The following is a 20236-nucleotide window of genomic DNA, read 5'->3' as shown; positions in this document are numbered from 1 at the left end:
AGTCGTCCGATCTTGACGAAAGTTGATATCTGGAGATCTTTGGGATCACAGAATACGAGTTTATCCCTCAAATGGTAGAGTCGGACAAAAATGGGCGAGAAATTTAATTTGATATCAGAAGTGTTCTCAAGATGAAAATTACGGATAATAAAATTTGTCCGAATTCAACAGGCTATGGCATATTCAGTATTCTGAATTGTATTAAAAAAAAAAAGAAGAAGATAGCATCGAGTAACGCAGACAAAACACAATTAATATATGCATTTAAAGAGGTACGTAAATGTAACACATTTCCACAGTATGAATTTACCAAAATCCAAAAATATAATTTCTACATATCTTCAATGAATTTTGTGTTGGAATTTAGTATAGTCATCAGGCAATACTTTTAGATTAATAAACATTTTTTTTTAAATCCATTAAGTATGTATTGTGGATGGTAATTCTATTTTTCAATTGTTGCTATCTGTGCAGGGAAAATTTATTTTTCCGATATATATATATTTTTTTTTTCGATTTTGAATATTTTTAAATGCTTTCTTCTCTGTTTTCTTCAAAGTGTGTGTTAAGAAATTCTGCTCTTACCATATAAATATATAAATAAGAATTTTTTTTTTGCGACGAGTAATTGCAAACTTTATTGTTTTACGTAAAAATATTAATTAAAAATAACTTAAAATGGAAAAACAATGCCAAAGACAGGGCTTGTTCTCTAGTATGACATGCACTTGCATGCAAAATGTCATAAATGTATTACCTTGAGAAATGTTGAAGTTATGAGGAAAACTGATTTGGAAAATTTAAGTTATACGGAAATGAGCGACAAACGTATGAAGATGAGAAGGTCTGTCTATATTTAAATGGCCAAGTCAATTTACATAGTCTCACGTTTTAGGTCATAACTCGAAAAGTATTAGAGATATTTAAACAAATTGTTCACCATACTTTTGAGGAAAGTTCATTAAAAAAAAAAAATTTTTTGCTTGGTTTGTCGAATTACCACAGGCTATTAATTGAGAAAAATTCGCTCCGGGGCCGGTTATCGAACTCTTGACCCCCAGTTACACGCACTAGGATCTCTAACCACTGAGCTACGCCGAGATTCAATCCACAGTACCGGATCGAATCTCGTAGATTATCGAATTAAGTGTTTCCTTATTTCAGCATACCTATTCTTTCGGTTATTTATCCAACGTGTCGATTCCTGTCGCTTCCGCAACTTATTCTCGTACTTCATGAATGTTTGTTATTAATAAAGACAATTCGACACAACTCATATCTATTTTTCGCCTGTCGCTTCATGAAGTAATGAACATTTGCAATAATTTCTTGGTTCTGGTTATGCAATGCTTTTTTCTTCGTAATTTAGAAAATGCAGGAGGCGAACGAAAGTCATTTACGGCACTCTCATGAATCGGACTGGACTGTACTGTGGGGTGTTTATTAATTAGTCTAATAATGACGATACAAGAGGCGAGTGTGTACATATAAACAATGGCAGACAGCCTTATCGCAATTCATTCTGGTAGTTCTCACAAAACATTGGTTCGCCTTGTGGAAATGTCATTGAGGTCATCTGCCAAAATCGGTGCCTCCGACTATACAAATGTGCAATATGCGTTTACAGTGGAGGGTGGATGCTCTATCTTGAATCTTTTAATCAGCAATATTCGCAGAAATCTAATAATACTAAAAATAAATAATAACAATGAAGGATGGAAGATGAAACTACAACCATCATGAATCGCGGATCGCCGCGGAGATCATCTCTGATCATTTCACGGCCAACTAGAAGAAACTTTGTTAATGATTTAGTCAGCCGTGACCTGACCGTATAATATAATGGAGGTACCGGTACTGTTCTTTACTTGCAAGGACGCGTTTTGTGTACATTTTAAAATTTTTCCTCCCAATTCTCTTTAGATTTTTCGATTTTTTGGATTTACTCAGGAGAAGACGAGCTGAAAGAATGTGATCTTCTTGACTATCGCTGTTGATTATTATAAACATCGGATAATCGCTCAGATAAGCATCTCAGTAGCCAGGTTATTACTCGTACAGGAAACATGAGTAACAATGCGCATGGAAATTTGCACCATTTCCCCTCTTACTTCAAAATTACAACCTTGTGCACACAAAATAAATTATTGGCACTGAAAACTGCCTTTTCGTAAATATAATGATGCGCATTCGACAAACGCAGAAAAATCTGTTCTTTTTAGTATTTTAAGACATAATTTGGTAGGTGCAATCCATGTTCTAAAATTTTCAAACTCCAGAACATGGATTGCACCCTTTCCCCTCTTACTTCAAAATTCCAACCTTGTGCACACAAAATAAATTATTGGCACTGAAAAGTGCCTTTTTGTAAATATAATGATGCGCATTCGACAAACGCAGACAAATCTGCTCTTTTTAGTATTTTAAGACAGCCTAATTTGGTAGGTGCAATCCATGTTCTAAAATTTTCCCAATTAAAGCTAAGTTGAACAGAAGAAGACCTAATATTTCCGCTTACTGCAGTACAAATATTGCACGTGTTGTCTTACGTTACCTGTTCACATACCTTCCTCCTCAGTCCGCTCTCGTCTTCTCCTGAGTCACCGACAGTAGTGCAGGAAAGCAACGAGTTAGATTCTTCTCTTTCTAACTCGTTGCAGGAAACAATATAACGACCGTCAGACATAGACCTACGAAATGATGTCTGATTACTCCGAGGAATATGTGGGCCAGGGACATGCCTTCACATCTGAGGTGAAATTTGAGCAAGATCCCGTGCCAATATCGTCCGCTGTATTCAAACGTGAACCTGAGGTGAGTGAAGCACAAGGAATGCACTACATGTTCTTCAAGTATATATCTTGTATTTTGATTCTAAGGACATTACCTCTTTACAACAGTACTTGTAGTGCCTTGCACTCCATGATAGAGATAGAATAAGTATCATCAATATTTACTATTCCAAGTTATATCATGTTGCAGAGAATTGTATTGTTGAATTGTTACTTGGTTTCATATTTAATGTTTGAAAACGAAATTTCTTGTTACACTTACTCTTAATGTTGCCAAGGTACACGTTCTCACAGTGTATTTGATAATGTGTTGTTATACTTATGGACTCGTTTTTCTTTTGATTTCTCTGCATTTTGTCTAAAATTCTCAATCTGTGCGGACTTTTACGGTTTCACATGATTAATTTTGTTATAGGTCTACGTGCAGATGTTACCGCAATTGCTTCATAAAGATTTAGGGTATCAAACCGACTCTTACTGCATTTCTCAGTTCTGAATCATACTGATAGAAACTATCGGTGAAGATGTGTTCCGAGTTGTTGAAATGTTAAGTTTATTTATACACGCTTTAAAATCTATGTAATATCGCGTCTGTATGATATTTGGGTATATCAGTAGTCCGTGAACTATTGTGAGTCTATTTCTGTTTTCGTATAATTACATTCATTTGAACGTCATTTTAATTTTATTAGTGCCTAGCCATATCCGTGCACTTTGCTGCACTTATTACGAATAATTAAGTAGTACCCATGTATTTTAAAATAAAGCTTTGTTATTGCTTAGTGAATAATTAGCTAGACAAATTATTGTTGATACTTTAGTTAACGATTTCGCCGTGTATAGGCGACAGGATACTATAATTTCGTAACAGCATCAGGTATCAATAAGGGCAAAATGTTACAAATAAAGGAGTCACACAATTTTATCACAATGGTCAAATAAGTATATCGATAATAGTGCAATATTAATTTATCAGTATTTTTGTTCTTTTTGATATTATTAAATATTCACTAAAGATATCTTTATGGCTGTGTCTTTTCGAAAATTCATGGTAAATTTTATTACCTTCAAATAAGATTAAATTTGACAACATATCGTTGATTCAACATTAGTTTCGGCATTGTAACAGGAATAGGATTTAATCTCACTTTATGCGGCATTTCGCTGTCATCAGTTCACTCGTCCACACCTGTGGGGTAACGGTTAGCTCTTCTGGCCGCGAAATCAGGTGGGCCGTGTTCGATTCCCGGATGGGGCAAGTTACCAAGATGAGGGTGTTTCCTAGGTTTTCCTTCAAACCAAAATGAGTAAATGCTGGGTAACTTTCGGTGCTGGACCCCGGACTTATTACACTGGCATTATCACCTTCATCCCATTTAGACGCTAAATAAACTTAGATATTGATAAAACGTCGTAAAATAACCTACTATAAAAAATCAGTTCACTCAGGTGTTACCGCGATTACATATAGCCAGTGTCCATATAGAGCAGTGGTACTCACTAGCAAATACAAGAGAAACAGTATCTGTCAGAGCCGCAGCAAATTTCACTGTACTGAAACTTGGTCTCATGCAGCCTTATTACATTTATGGATAAACACTTTCATTACTGATTACTGTCATTGATTTTTATATTAATAGTTAACTGTTTTAGGCATATATTATTATTATTATTATTATTATTATTATTATTATTATTATTATTATTATTATTATTATTCCTGCTACTACATAATTTTGAGATAACTTAGTTATGTAGATTACTGTCGTGAAGTTGAAGGTTGAACTTCGTTACACTCCTGTACAATTTTGTCAAAACGAGCTGGTTGTTTTGTGACTGATATCCTCAGCAGGTTTTCCAAGTTCACATTGGTAAGACGAGATCTATGTTTACCATTGATGAACTTTATCTTACTGAAAGTTATTTCACAAATATACGTTGATCCAAAAAGACACAACATTTTATATACACACGATACCAAGTTTTCGAACTATTTTTCTGGAACTGTATTGGAAAACTCTAATACTGAATTTGTTTTTCGTTTCTCTCGAAAAACACCTTCTAGTTCTGAATCCCGCTGGAGATCAATAAGTTATTTTTGAGATTTCGAATCTCAGGGCCAAAAATTGACAATCCAGTTACATCTGCTGTCGTTACTGACCAGGGAATTTCAACTAATCGAAATGGGTTTCGAAACTTTCGAAAGTCTTAAATCTCGCGCTGAAATCATCGCGTAGTTCAGTGAGCAATTCTATGAAGGGTTGCCTTCGTTTAGTGTATATCAAGGTGTGAATCACTGATGTGAATGTTGATGCCCTTCTCGTAATGAAAGATGCCACCACAATCCGGACATTTCCCCTTCACCTTTGTTCATTACAATCTGATTTATCAACTATAGAAATAGTTGATATATTTAGCGATATTCGATGAGAAAATAAAGAAATGATTATCTTAAACTCGTAGACAACAATATTTAGGAAAATAAAAGAGCATACAGCATAGTTTACGAAGATAATCTGTATAGAAATCAATATTATTGTACGAAAATCTAAACTTTGTGCAAAATCACAAAAATTAAATATTCCAGATCGAAATTGATAGGAAAATCAAAGCAAGTTGTAAACTAGGGTGTCTCCATTTAGTGGGTGATTCAGTAACAGATTGCAACAATTAAACAACTAATAGAGGATGCCCTACTGAGCATTTTGGGGTCTGTGAATCCAGATTAAGGCGATCATGTCAGTTTCGCTGTAAATATTAAGGTCGGCATTGCAGATTGCAAGATCATCTCATTGGGCCATATCGCCTACCTGAGCGTCTGAATGGCCACATTCACAATTAACTATTGTGAACGCTCACATTTAAATACATTAATTTTAACATTATTTCCGTTCTCGTTCTCGTTGTCGTGTTCGTTCCCGGTTTATTGTGAACCAGCCTTAATGCTGTGGATATGTGCTAAAATTTCAGGGACAGAGAAGAGGAAACTGCTGCTAATAGGAAAATTGAGGAACCCGAAATGGTTAAAAAATGTGAAACACTTACCCGTGAACTATTCAGTTCAGTGATAAAGTTTGGATGACATCATCAATTTTCGGATCAGAACTTCGAAAGTGGGACCGAGAACTGACAGTGAAAGAAAGAAAGATTCTGCTTTTGGGAGACAACTGACCAGCTCATTCTCATGATGAAAACCTTAGCAACATCAAGCTGGTTTTCCTGCCTCCCAACACCACGTCAGTCCTCCAACCCATGGATCAAGGTGTGATTCGATGCTTGAAGTCATATTACACTGCATTTAATCCACGCCTTGGAATCAAAGCAGAACACGTTAATAAATCTTCTGAATGCTGTTCGTTTTGCCAACAAAGTGTGGAGGAGTATGTCAGCAGTCGCTATGCAAAATTGTTTCCGGTCCCCTGGTTTGGCTAATGGATGTGTGGCATTCGAAGAAGAGGATGATGTGGCCCTCCATGACCTGCTTCAGCATATTACTGCTAATACTGCAGCTGATGATTTCATCGATGTTGACTGTGAAGTTATAACAAATGAGATCCCATTGGATGAAGCTATTGTCAAGGATGTGAAAGGCGGTTTCACTATGGAAGAAAATGAGGCTGAAGAAGACGAGGATGTTAATGAAGAACGTGTTACAACAGTGAAAAAGGCATTTGATAATATCAGGACTGTATTGAGATTCCTAGAATGTACGGAAAATGTACACTCGAGTGTCGAAAAACCACAGGCTGTAGAGAAGGACATAGAAAAAATATTTACAAGGACTGTCGACCCCCAAGCAACAGCAGATCACAGACTATTTTACACGTTAGGAATTGAAGTTGTAAGTTGTTTCTTATTTTATAGTTTAATACATATAATGTACAGTGTAATCCATTCCACAAAAAATGAAATATTTTATTTTCTTGTTAACAGTAATTTCATTCATTTCTGTCATTTAAGGTTAGGGGAGAGATACTTCGGATATAGTGAACGATATATGTAAGCTCGCAGAGGTTCACGATATCCGGAACTGACTGAACTTACCAACATATGTGATGATATTTTATGTTTTTCAATTTCCTAAATAACAAATTAAAAAAATAAACTTGCATAATTATCAGAGAGTATTGCACTGGAATAAATCTCTATCACTAAATTTTGCATTTCTGAAATAATCTTTAAATAAAGATACATAAATTTGTCACCATCATTAGAACAGTTGGTATAGTGCTAGCCTTCTATGCTCGAGGTTGCGAGTTCGACCCCAGACGAGTCATATGGCATTTAAGTGTGTTTAAATATGATAGGCTCATGTCAGTAGATTTACTGGCATGTAAAAGAAGTCCTGCAGGACGAAAATTCCGGCACACAGGCGACGGTGATATAACATCTGCAGTTGTGAGCGTCATTAAATAAACCATAATTTTAAATTTACATAAATTGTGTTAGTTCAGTTTGTGAATGATATGTATTTTGTTTCTCTTCTCTACTTTTTTTGCATTATGTGCCTATTCACCTTTTATTGCCTGGTATGTTCACTAACAAAGAATTAATATATAATTAAAATTACTTTATTTAATATATTAATGCATATGTAAATTTACCTGATTTATCTGTATTTTGTAGCAATCATTCGCTCCTAAAATCCCCAAAATTCCCATCCTACTTGCAAACAAAAGCTTTATATTATATGCGACTGGATTTTAAATTACACCTTCATTGTGCCACATGTTCAGAAAGGGTGAAAAACGCTGTTCTATAAGGAAAACAATTATTCCATGAAAAATCTACCCCAAGATTTCTCTTCTTTTAGCTAAACTCTGGTAGGGCTAATATGGCTTAAACGGAATTCTGTGGCATCTAAAATTGATGTTCTTTTGTTAATGTAAATTGTTTCTATTTTATTTCCCCTGTGTTTTAGGAAGGGCAGAGTGACTTGCACAAATTGAATGAGGAGCGAAGGGTGGAAGTAACGGCAGAGGACGAGATTTCCATCGAAACGTGAGTGTCTTGTCCGAGCCTTCACGTAGGGATTTCATTGTGTTTTAAGTTTTCGTTTACTTGACTGTCCAGAAGCAGTTTCTGTCTGAGTCATCCAGCAATAATCAGTCATCACATTCGCATCCACTTCCCTTGGTATCTGATTGCGATAATGCACTGTTCAAACTTTTCTTTATGTTCGTCACTAAATGTGCCTAGATTTTCAGTAATAATAATGCAGATGTACATGCAAGGCATATGACTCGGTAAAGAGAGAAGTTTTATATGATATTCTTAGTGATTTTGGTATTCCCAAAAAACTTACTTACTTACAAATGGCTTTTAAGGAACCCGAAGGTTCATTGCCTCCCTCACATAAGCCCGCCATCGGTCCCTATCCTGTGCAAGATTAATCCAGTCTCTATCATCATATCCCACCTCCCTCAAATCCATTTTAATATTATCTTCCCATCCACGTCTCGGCCTCCCTAAAGGCCTTTTTCCCTCCGGTCTCCCAACTAACACTCTAAATGCATTTCTGGTTTCGCCCATACGTGCTACATGCCCTGCCCATCTCAAACGTCTGGATTTAATGTTCCTAATTATGTCAGGTGAAGAATACAATGCTTGCAGTTCTGCGTTGTGTAACTTTCTCCATTCTCCTGTAACTTCATCCCGCTTAGCCCCAAATATTTTCCTAAGCACCTTATTCTCAAACAACGTGCAGCAGAGTCCGCATAGGTCAGTTTCTGTCAGATGCATTTCCATTTCACTGTGGGGTAAAGCAGGGAGATGCATTATCATCTTTACTCTTTAACTTTGCTATAGAATATGGCATTAGGAAAGTCCAGGATAACAGAGAGGGTTTGGAATTGTCAGCTGCTTGTCTATGCAGATGACATGAATATGTTAGGAGAAAACCCACAAACGATTAGGCATAATGCAGGAATTTTACTTGAAGCAAGTAAATCGATAGGTTTGAAAGTAGTATATGACATAGTATATGATTATGTCTCGTAACGAGAATATTGTACGAAATGGAAATATAAACGTTGGAAATTTATCCTTTGAAGAGGTGGAAAAATTCAGATACCTGCAAGCTGCAATAAGAAATATAAAGGACACTCGGAAGGAAATTAAACACAGAATAAATTAGGGAAATGCCGGTCATTATTCGGTTGAGAAGCTTTTATCATCCAGTCTGCTGTGAAAAAATCTGAAAGTTAGAATTTATAGAACAGTTATATTACGGGTTGGTCTGTATGGTTGTGAAACTTGGACTGTTACTTTGAGAGAGGAATATATGTTCAGGGTGTTTGAGAATAAGGTGCTTAGGAAAATATTTGGGGCTAAGAGGGATGAAGTTACAGGAGAATGGAGAAAGTTACATGAAACAGACTGCACGCATTGTATTCTTCTCCTGACATATTTAGAAACATTAAATCGCGACGTTTGAGATGTGCAGGGCATATAGCACATACGGGTGAATTCAGAAATGCATATAGTGTGTTAGTTGGGAGGTCGGAAGAGAAAAGACCTTCGAGCAGGCCGACGCGTAGATTGGAGGATAATATTAAAATGTATTTGAGGGAGGTGGGATATGATGATAGAGACTGGATTAATCTTGCTCAAGATAGGGACTGATGGCGGGGTTATGTGAGGGCGGCAATGAACCTCTAGGTTCCTTAAAAGCCAGTAAGTACAGGCATGAAGTGGTCACATTGCAATGCCTATTTTATGTATTTTTTCATTTATTTATTTCTTTGTTTCTTCGTCCGTCCAGTCGTTCATGCATTCTGGCGTGGTTAAGGGCATCAGTCTTTCACTTTCACACTACTACAATTACAACTACAATAATACATACAATGGTTGTCGAGCAATGTTGTTTGACCAGGTTCTGATTTCTTTCTCCTTCCACTGAGTAGACCTAGCCCTTCTGTCCCTCTCATACAGGAAACATGGTGGGGTTGTTATTAACTAATGCAGACTCTTAGCAATAAAGCCATTAACTCTGTTACTCTCCAATATATCTCACAGACAGTGAGTTTAGAGCAGTTCTGTCACGAAACAGCATGGCAACTTATGCTTTTGAAGTTATGGTTATAGGATAGCTGCATGCTTCTCTGTAAAAGACTGCATTAAAGTTTATGACTACTAGCGTTCAGGCTGGGATGTACAAAGTGTTACAGTAAATAAGGAATTGTAGTGGTAGAGAATCTCACAATCATATAAATCAGGCAGTTTATGTTATTAATACCTACCTAAGATGCGTCTTGCACAATAATAATCAGCATTAAAACAGGTGTATCGAATTTAGAAAAATTGTATAAAATACAGACAACTAAGACAGAAACAAGATTTACATAATTATTGAAATATTTGTGATATATAATAATGATTTTATGAATTTTTTATAACTGAACAATACTGCTCTTTAAGTTATATTCTTCTAATTGAAAATGATTTGTACTGTACTGAAATTATATTGTGCCATGAAACACTGGGAGAAAGAACCATAAACTGGTGAGTACACGCACAAACTGAATAACAAAGAAGTAGTTACTTCCTAAACTTATATTTCTTTCCTCATATGTTGCAAATGCAATGCGTACATATAATGTCGAAAAACATTTCCTTATATTACAAGAGTTGATTTTTCTTAATCGGAGGAATCTTTATTCTGCTAAGCTGTAGTTATTCATATTCTGAATGGTTTCATTAGTTTGTCCAACCTCTTTATTTTCCATTATCAAAAATGAGCCCCACCAATATCTGCATATTTATCACACTCGGAATTCTATAAAATTTGGTATGCCACTTTCCTTAGACAATATCACTAATAGTGTAAGGAACAGATCAACCGTAATCAAGTGCTTGGGTTGAGTAACATGGGAAGCTCATAAGAGACGCTGAACCAAACATGTACTGTATTCATCCAACCAACACTCCGAATCGTTCATTCATTACTAGTGCTCTGCTCGAGGGCAGGTCTGTCTTTGCAAACCAGTATTCTCCAATCTTTCCTATTATCCGCCTTTCTCTTAGTCTCCGCATACAAGCCATATGTCCTAATGTTGTCTATCATGAAACTCAGGTCAGTTTCCTGCCCGGCAAAATTGTGCGCATGTGGCAGTATCCACTTTTTCTTCCATTTTCAGCTGATACAGTGGCTAATCCAGGGTTCATTCTATGGAATGTGTGTAACAAATGCCTCCATACAAACACGCTCTGGTTTTCACAATACTACAATCGTAGTCTCTGCGTGATGCAGGGACGTACCAGCTGTTCAGCTACTTCTAGAAGGAATAGGCGTCTATAATGTTTTGTTTCATTTTACATTCAGGGTTCTAGAGAGTGTTCACAGAACTGACGTCATTTACGTTCCACAACAGTTGCATAGACCCATTCACAAGTTGTGTACTGTGTAGCAATCCTGTCCATGGTATCTACCTCTGCCTACAGTCGAGTATTATTATTGAAATGACGTTGTTGTCTCCCTGTGTGTGTGTGATGACAGCAGCACAACAGAGTCTATTTTTGTTTCTTGCATTGTAGAATGTGAGTCAAATCTCCATGACCACAAAAAGAGACGAAAAAACTTCTCTTCCTTTGGCTTTTGTGAACGGTTGTGTATGTCAATTTTTTCCCTGCAAATGAGGTCTAGGTTTTGAGCTAAAAGGTTCACTGTCATATTGCAGCTTGTGAAGAAGATGTCAGGCATTACCCTTTGCTCTGTACCGTAGAGAGCTAACATACTGTACATATTGTGCAGTTCTCATTCCTTGGTTCTTGTCTGTTCTCTGGAGATTCATCTAGTTTGCCTCCTGTGTACACTTGCATGTTATGATATCTATTTGCATCTGCTCACGTACAGACGTTTATGCTGTTAGGTTTATTTCTACTTTTAAGGACACTCCCGTCAACAATACGACTTTTATTCTTAATAATTTACCCTACAACAATGGGTATTCAACTCAACACAGCAACACAATAGTCGTATTGCACTCCACATGACTACAATGAGAATACACTCTGTTGCTGAGAACAACAATGTACTCCTAATTTCAACTAATGTTCACAAAGCACTATGTACAAAACAAAACTGTCAGTTCTCAGTTCAGAGTTCGTTCGCCTTGGCTAGTTCTTCAAGTTCACTCACTCAAGTTCACTGTACGTCGAACCCAAGCTTTCCAAATACAGTTCACAACACATCGAACTCAAGCCTTACAGATGCAGTTCGCTGCATGTCGAACCCAGCCCTCCAGATGCTCTTCCTTGCATGTCGAACCCACATCCTTCTGCTCTGAGTTTTCTTGTCATTAAGTGGAGGGAAAATGTTATATTTAATAAGCCTATATGCTTTTACAATTGAGGACCGTTTTTGCAAAACTTGCTAACTGCAAAATTTGCAAAATTGAGATTTTCATGGATTCGTTAACATAAGGCAGGCCTCTACGTGATGTTCAAAGCGTCTTAGTGAAATTGGGTTATTTCTCTTCATTATAGTGTGTCAAAGTATGATCTTTTTCAAAACTTGCTTTCTGCTATAAGTGAGACATACAGAAAATCTTGCTTACTATAGTGTTTAGTCTCTCCTGTAAAATTTAGTTTTTTCAGTTAGCAAATTTTGCAAAAACGGTCCTCAATTGTAAATTGCATTTTTGCAGAAATTTTAAAGCATTGTTATAGTTCACTGTTCGCAAAACAACAAATATCAAGTTAGAGATAATACCAATACAGATATTCTCTAGGTTACACTACTATGAAATGGAATCAGTAATGTTCCACTGCAAGTTTTCCTATTTTAAAGTGACAAATATAACGAACTACAAACGTCTGATATATCATAAGAATAGGAGATAGTAAACGTTATAGCACATTTGCAATTCCGAATTTCAAAACAATCACATAAAATACCAAGCTCGTGTCGAAAAAAGTAAGGCAATGGCAGTTGATTTTGGACAGAGAGGTTCATTAAAAAAAGGTAAAATATAGCTAAGAGTTGGCTAAGGGTTTGTAATTGTTATAAAATTCATTGTACAGGAGAAGTCCAATTTGTTGAAACATTTTAATACTTGCAACATTACTCATAAAATAATTACAAGCTTGTATCTCTAATCATAATGTACCTCCTCAGAAAATAGGTTTGTTTTATTTTAATATTCAATAAATAGAATGTGTATTTGTTGCGACTACTTTAGAGACTGATAGTATATTTACTTCAGGATTGCAGCTACGAATGACAGAAATGTATCAAAAGATTTGGACAGTCTTGCACTAGAAGAGAATGAGACTGTGTGTGAAATTCTCAAGAATTCAAGGATAGGAAAACCTGTGCGCACTCGTGAAGTTGAGACACAATTGGACACAGAATTCCCTAAAATATGTCTCTCAACTGGGGAAAAACTGAACAGCCATTTATCTAAGGACGTAAGCAAGAAACCTTACAAATGTGATGTTAGTGGTAAAAGTTTCGCGCAGTTAGGTAAACTCCATAGAGGCTTGAAACCTTTCAAATGCGATGTTTGTGGTAAGTGTTTCTCATTATTGTGCAACTTAAAAACTCATAACCGCACGCACACTGGCGAGAAACCTTTCAAATGTGATGTTTGTGGTAAGTGTTATTCGAATTCGTATAACCTAAAAGTTCATGAACTGCTGCACACTGGCGAAAAACTTTTCAAAGAGGTGTTTGTGATGAAGGTTTCTCGACGTCCAGTAATCTAAATAGCCATCTGCGCAAGCACACAGGCGAGAAACCTTTTAAAATGCAATGTTTGTGGTAAGTGTTTCGCGGATTTGGGTATCGTAAGAAACCTTGAACGGCTACACAGTCCAGAAATGTTTCATATGTGACGTTTGTCGTAAGGATTTCACGATGTTGGGTGGTCTGAAAAGACATCTACGCCGGCACACAGGCGAGGAGCCTTTTAAATGTCATTTCTGCTCTGTTTCTCAGATTCAAGTGCCCTAACAGTTCATGAATGCCTGCACAGAGGCCAAAAACCCTTCAAATGTGACGTTTTTGGTAAAATGTTCTCTCATAGGAGTACCTTAAGAGGCCATCAACGCCAGCACAGGGGCGAGGAGACTTTAAAATTTGATGTTAATTTTGAGTGATTCTCTTAGTCGATAGTTATAAAAGTTATGAAATTTTTCACACAGACGAGAAACCTTCTAAATATGACAGTCAAATTTGTTTAGCTAGTAAGTATAGCTTAAGTATTGATGTACGGAGGCTTATTTTTAATGAATCTTTCTAATGCAATTCTGGTAAAGGTTTTTCACGGTCGGGTAGCCTAAACAGCGTTTGACACTTATAGGCGAGAAGCCTTTCAAGTCTGATATCTCTGAAATGTGTTTATTTTGTAAGACTATTTTAACTATGTTCCAAACATACTGACGAAAAGATTTAGTAATGCGATGTCTCTGGAACATATTTTTCCCAGTCCTGTAAACTAAAACCTTTAGGCATCATCCACAATAAACCGGGAATGGTAACTACAACAAGAACGAAAATTCTGTTAAAATACATATATTGAAAATTGAGCATTCGCAAGAAACAGTCACTCTGTTCCTCTCATAAAGCTATTTCCTCGTCGTATATTTTCTAGGTAGAAGGCTGTAAGATGGTATCTTCTTCATCCATCGTGTCTAATAAACTAAGAGTTTATCTGACCAGATAATCAATAAATAGAATTCTGAAGAGATTCTGTGTCATAAATTTTGAAGAAGTTTACCCTGTGTTTGAGGAACTGATTTCAGAACATGATGAGAGTGATAACAGGAGGAAGGAGAATAAAGTGCATACGATTTGCTGAAGATATGGCGTTGTTAGCAGAAGAGGAAACGATACTAATGGATATGGTAATGGAGCTAAATGACAGACCTTAGCAGTAGTATGGGATGAGGATAAATAGAAATAGGAATATGACCATGGTCGTAAGGAAAGTAAACTTGCGAATTCTAAGTTACACAGTAGGACAAGTGGACAGCTTCAAATTCTTTGGGTGTACCTGTACCATAAGCAGTAACATGAGCTGCTGCCAGGAAGTAGAAAGAATACCAATGGCAAAGGAAGATTTTGATAAAAAGGAACTAAGGAAGGGACTAGTGAAGTGCTTTGTATGGCGTGTGACACTGTATGTGACAGAAACAGGGCCATTACGACGAAGTGAAGAGGAGCTAATTAAAGAATTTGTAATGTGGATGTAGACTAGGATGGAAGGTGTGAAGTGGACAAACAGAATAAGAAATGGAATCTGTGTTGGAAAGAGTGGGTGCAGAAATAATGATGCTGAAAATGATCAGAAAGAGGAAAAGGAATTTGTTGGGTTACTAGCTGAGAACAAACTGCCTACTGAAACATGAACTGGAATGAAGTGAATAGGAGAAGAGTTCGGGACAGAAGAAGGTATCAGATTAATAGACATTAAGTAATATGGATCATATTAGGAGACAAAGAGGAAGGCAGTAAATCGAAAAGATTGGAGAAAGCTGAGTTTGCAGTGAAAGACCTGTCCTTGTGCAAAACACTAAATGAATGAATGAATCAATCTTGTATATGTTAATTGGTTTGTACTTGTGGAAAACGCCAATGCGCAATTGTGCGCATTGTTGTTTCCATTGATGGTTTATTGAGGATCATAAAACATTTTTGTAGCCATGCGGTGTACTTGTCAAAAGTTTATTGAAGTAATAAAGTAACCATAATTGTATGTATTTATCGTGTTATATCTTATTTGTAGTGGTTCTTTATGACTGTGGAAAAAGGGATGAAATATTAAACAGGGTGAAATGAGACTTTGTGCTAGAAGATTAAGAATATAACGGGCTATGTGAACTATACTGTACTAGGTATAATGAGGAATAAAATGAATGAATATCAATATGGAAACAGATTATTTGCTTCAACTCTTCCATACAACAATTAATAACATATACTTATTCAACCTTCCCTAAAATAATAAAAGGTTTTTAATTCCTTTAAGTAAACCTTTCACATGTGAACCATTACTTTGTCACAAATCTTATGTTTGAAATAATATCGCATGGGGAAAAGGTTTATTTTCATCCTTTAGATAATCCATTATATCTCGCAAGCCCCCTCTCTTCCTGGCTGAAAGTTTGCTGATACAATTAAAGGCTGTAGAATGAGACAATTTGTTCAAATTTGGTTTCATGCTGAAAAAACCACTCTCGGACCACTGTTCAAGATCACTATAAAGTTGTTCTAGTCATCACTACTCCAGGCCTATCATTCGTAATTCCTTTCCATTCAGTTCTCGAGATCTGAAGTTTAGTTTTTGCAAGAGTGTCTTGAGAAGCACTTTTAAAGTCATAGATTTCAGATGAGTTAGATACTTGCAAAATAAATATGTTCAAGTTTTTAGGAAACAATAATTACTTATATTAGATCTAATCGTCCTGACAGTTTCACTTAATCTTACGATTTTCGTTTTGTGCAAAATTCGGTTACGGCTTATGAAAGAGACCTGGTACAAGGTACTTTTGGTGACATTCATCAATAAATCCCTTATACATGAGGTAAGACCATAAGAACAGTAACATCCTATTTCTTATAGATTCAGATTACACATCTTCAACTTTCTTAATGATTTGACAAATCTGTTAAATGTACAATTTTTCTGTATTAAATGAAACAAATGCGGTATAGGACCTTATTCACTTTCGATTGTTAATTAGAATTTGAACGAAATGTATGTTGTAGCAATATCATGATACAAAAAAGGTGTAATGTTTACAAAAACTATTATATATTCAATGAAAGCATTGCTAGCTAACAAGCCTTAGTCCATTATATCTGGAAACAGTGATGTTCCCAGCTGCGTGTTTGGATACGATTTAGGATCACTTTCAGGTCACGTTTTAGTTCGTCTTTTTGTATTTTAATAACGGTTGTTTCATAGCACACTTTAAGACAAAATAAAAAAGAATTCAGTGTTTTTGTCATTTGGCGTATTCATGTACACGAAAACCGTCCACTGTACTGAAATGTGCCCAGGTGACAAATCATTCTTAATTGCATTCTTTTCAACATTAGACAAAAGTTAAGGGCCTATGTACATTAGTTTCCTAGTAAGACGGCGTCAAACGTTTCGGACAGTATATTTATTTTGTAAGAAAGCTATTAACTTCCTATTGATGTGGTGATAGTTTTGTTTTTATTTTGGAGATCTTTTATTAATTTGTTTATTCCTCGCATATATTTCAACCCCGTAATAATTAGTTTCAAATTGTTCATGCAGGCAAATTATTCCATATTACTCTTCGTTTACTTCCACAGATTCCTGAATTTGACGATTAATAAATGTTGTTAATTTTTATATATTATTTTAACAATTCCCATATTATCAAATAAATTTGCTTTTGAAAGAATTAAATATTACATACTTTCAATCTGAAGCTTTTATCAAATAAAGACGACTATTTCCTTTCCAAATCATTTTCATTTACGGCATCTAATGATATTTTAAGGGTACAAAAGTCTTCATAAAACTTGTCAACATCAATGTTGGTATGAAGATCATTTACAAATATTTCAAAGTCCCTCGAAATGGTGAATTTTTCAAACACAGAACAGGCCTGTTTCTAAAATTGAGACTTCAAAATGATAATTTACAAGTTATAGGCTCGGTGTGTAATATTATGTGACAGGTGAGGTTAAGTGTGTAGGAAAGAAGGAGGCACAATTGTACAGTTTTTTTATTTACATTTTTTATTCAATCCATTATCAATTTTTTAAATATTAAACGGCAAAGATATATAAGACGTTGTTTTATAAAGATCTCAGAATTTTATATATGCAGAAATTACATACAGGGCTTCAATTTAAAAAGTTCACACTCTCAATAAGTAATTATTTAAATTGAGTTCAATTCAAACAAAAAAAAAAAAAACACGTCAATTTAGATATTGAGGGGGAAGTCACAAACCAGGCTTAATTGCATTTCAGTTTTCACCCCCTTTCCCTAGGTGCCGACACTTTGAAATTTCAAATGGCACCCCTACTATTTTATACTTAAATATGAAAGAGCATTCAATTATTTATACACCTGATTCCTATATACGTTTTCCTTTTCCTTCACTGGCAGACCTTGCTCCTTCCGGAAAAACTGCATTGGATAATTCATTTCTTTTTTCTACTTGGTGAATTTATGACGCTTTATCGAGTGTTATGTTTAGCGTCTGAGTAAGATCAAAGTGATAATGCTAGCGAGATGAATCCATGGTCGAGGACCGAAAATTCATGCTTGTTATTTTATGTGTGTGTGTATGTGTGCGTGCGTGCGTGTGTGTGTGTCCGATTAATGACATGTCCTGAAAGAAATATGTCATTAATAAATTCGATATATGAAACTTTAAATAGATTTTCACAGTATTGTTAAATTAATGTTGTGGAGTAGTTCTTAACATTCTTCAAATGTTGTCCCAATGTGCCCTACAAGGCCTTATCAACTACGATCGTTCATTAAAAGCAAGAAGTAAATATTATATATCTACAATTATTTTCGAAGCCTGAATATATTGGGCTCTAATATAACATAATGAAAGTCTTCTCTGAAACGTTCATGATGTCAGAATATGCTTAAGAAGTTGAAAAAAAAACTTTCTAATCTCTTTAACACAAATGCATTCACTGAGTTCCAGACCATTAATTAATTAGAAGGATAACAGCAGTCAGTAAGTACATGAGAAGGCCTGAATTCTACTATCAGTGCTGGCCACTAATTGAGAATTATCAAGAGGAATATAATATATATACTGCTCTTGGAGAATTATGTGTTGAGATGATAAATTCAATCTTTCTAATGTGTCACCATCGCCCCTATTATTATGTGAGAGTTGTTGGCGACACTGAAATTATCTTTATTCTCTCTCTCAAATTACAGGACATTTAGGAACTATGGCGGTGTTCTTCATTCACGCACGACAAATTTGGTATACAAGTAAGAATATGTAATTAGGGTGAGTCGGGTAGTCATACATACAACTCTGAAAGAGATCACATTCGATTTCCACTATTCCACACTAAAAATTCTACGCATTTCCAAGGTAATTGACATTGGCAGTGATACAAGTGTGCAATATTCGTTTACAGTGGAGGGTGGATGCTCTATTTTGAATCGTTTAATCAACAGTATCCGCAGAAAACTAATAATACTTATTTACTTGATGGCTTTTAAGGAACGCGGATGTTCATTGCCGCCCTCACATAAGCCCGCCATTGGTCCCTATCCTGAGCAAGATTAATCCATTCTCTATCATCATAGCCCACCTCCATCAAATCCATTTTAATATTATCTTCCCATCTACGTCTTGACCTCCCTAAAGGTCTTTTTCCCCTCTGGCCTCCCAACTAACACTATACAGTGGCTCTCATAATTGATCGTACATTATCATTTAAGCGTACAATTTTATAAGATTAATCACTCAGAGACGATTTTAGTGAAGTAACGTTAATTATTCCAAGGAGAGTATGTGTTTACACAATAGAATTACGATTTTTTCCTTCCACTTCTGTTTGAAGATACTGTAAGCACTGCATAATAATTTTATTAGCTTAAATACACGATCAACTACATCACAAAATTGAACGTACACCTATTAACATGCCTCGAACTCACCTCTATTACTAACCGGACGAGAGGTTCAGCAGTTGCGTCTTGACCGTCAGTGTACTACACAGAGTGGACTGTTTATTTCCGTGCGCTAGTTGAAATGAGCAAGAGGAAAGAAATTTCCTTGGAGGAGCGCAAATCAATTATTAATTTGGCTTTAAAAGGGAAATCACGTAGAGAAATAGGCTTAATTTTTGGAAGAACACATTCTACAATGCAAGGGATAGTAAACAAATACATATATAACGGAAAAATACGAAATGAGAGAGGCAGAGGTAGAAAAAAAATATTTAACGAACGAGATGAACGCCAGATAGTTTCCACAGTTCGACGTAACCCAAGGCTTAATGCTCCGAAACTGACCTCTGATGTTACTGCAACACTTAGCCAACCTGTAGTTACTGAAACGATTCGTCGTACTTTAAGAAGAGCGAGTTATCACGGCAGAGTAGCGAGGAAAAAGCCATGGAACACGGAAGTAAATCGATGTAAGAGATTGGATTTTGCAAAAAGCTAACTTATGTAAATTATAAACGAGAGTTCTGGAAATCAGTCATCTTTAGTGATGAAAGTAAATGCAACATTTTTGGTTCGGATAGACGAAATTTCGTATGGCGCAGAGTTAATACAGAGTTTAAAAAGGAAAATCTCTGCCCAACTGTAAAACATGGTGATTGTTCTTCTATGGTTTGGGGCTGTATGTTTGTTAATGGAGAAGGGAACCTAGCTTTCATAGAGACCACAACGAAGCAGTACGGCTACCTTAACATTTTGAAGCAAAATCTTCAACAAAGTGCGGAGAAAATGGGCTTGGGGTCGTAC

The 20236-nt window shown here is 35.9% G+C and overlaps 1 protein-coding gene across 9 annotated transcripts in view; it reads left to right on the top strand.

The window, feature by feature from the left end:
* The first annotated feature begins 1814 nt into the window (after positions 1–1814).
* Positions 1815–20236, top strand: part of LOC138691519 (zinc finger protein 235-like) — a 63757-nt gene continuing 45335 nt past the window's right edge. The window contains exons 1-4 of one of the 9 annotated variants that reach the window (XM_069813530.1): positions 1815–1848; positions 2661–2814; positions 5763–6633; positions 7714–7793. Coding sequence is in view for 4 of the 9 variants with exons in the window: in XM_069813535.1 (XP_069669636.1) it covers positions 6175–6633; positions 7714–7793; positions 12998–13499 (1041 nt within the window). In the remaining 5 variants the exon portion in view is untranslated. The other 8 variants (XM_069813529.1, XM_069813535.1, XM_069813536.1 and 5 more) reach the window with 8 other exon arrangements.

Source organism: Periplaneta americana, chromosome 16, assembly GCF_040183065.1.
Source record: "Periplaneta americana isolate PAMFEO1 chromosome 16, P.americana_PAMFEO1_priV1, whole genome shotgun sequence".
In the NCBI taxonomy this organism is placed as follows: Eukaryota; Metazoa; Arthropoda; class Insecta; order Blattodea; family Blattidae; genus Periplaneta; species Periplaneta americana.
Note: the sequence above shows the minus strand (reverse complement) of the source record. Positions and strands in the feature narration are given on the sequence as shown.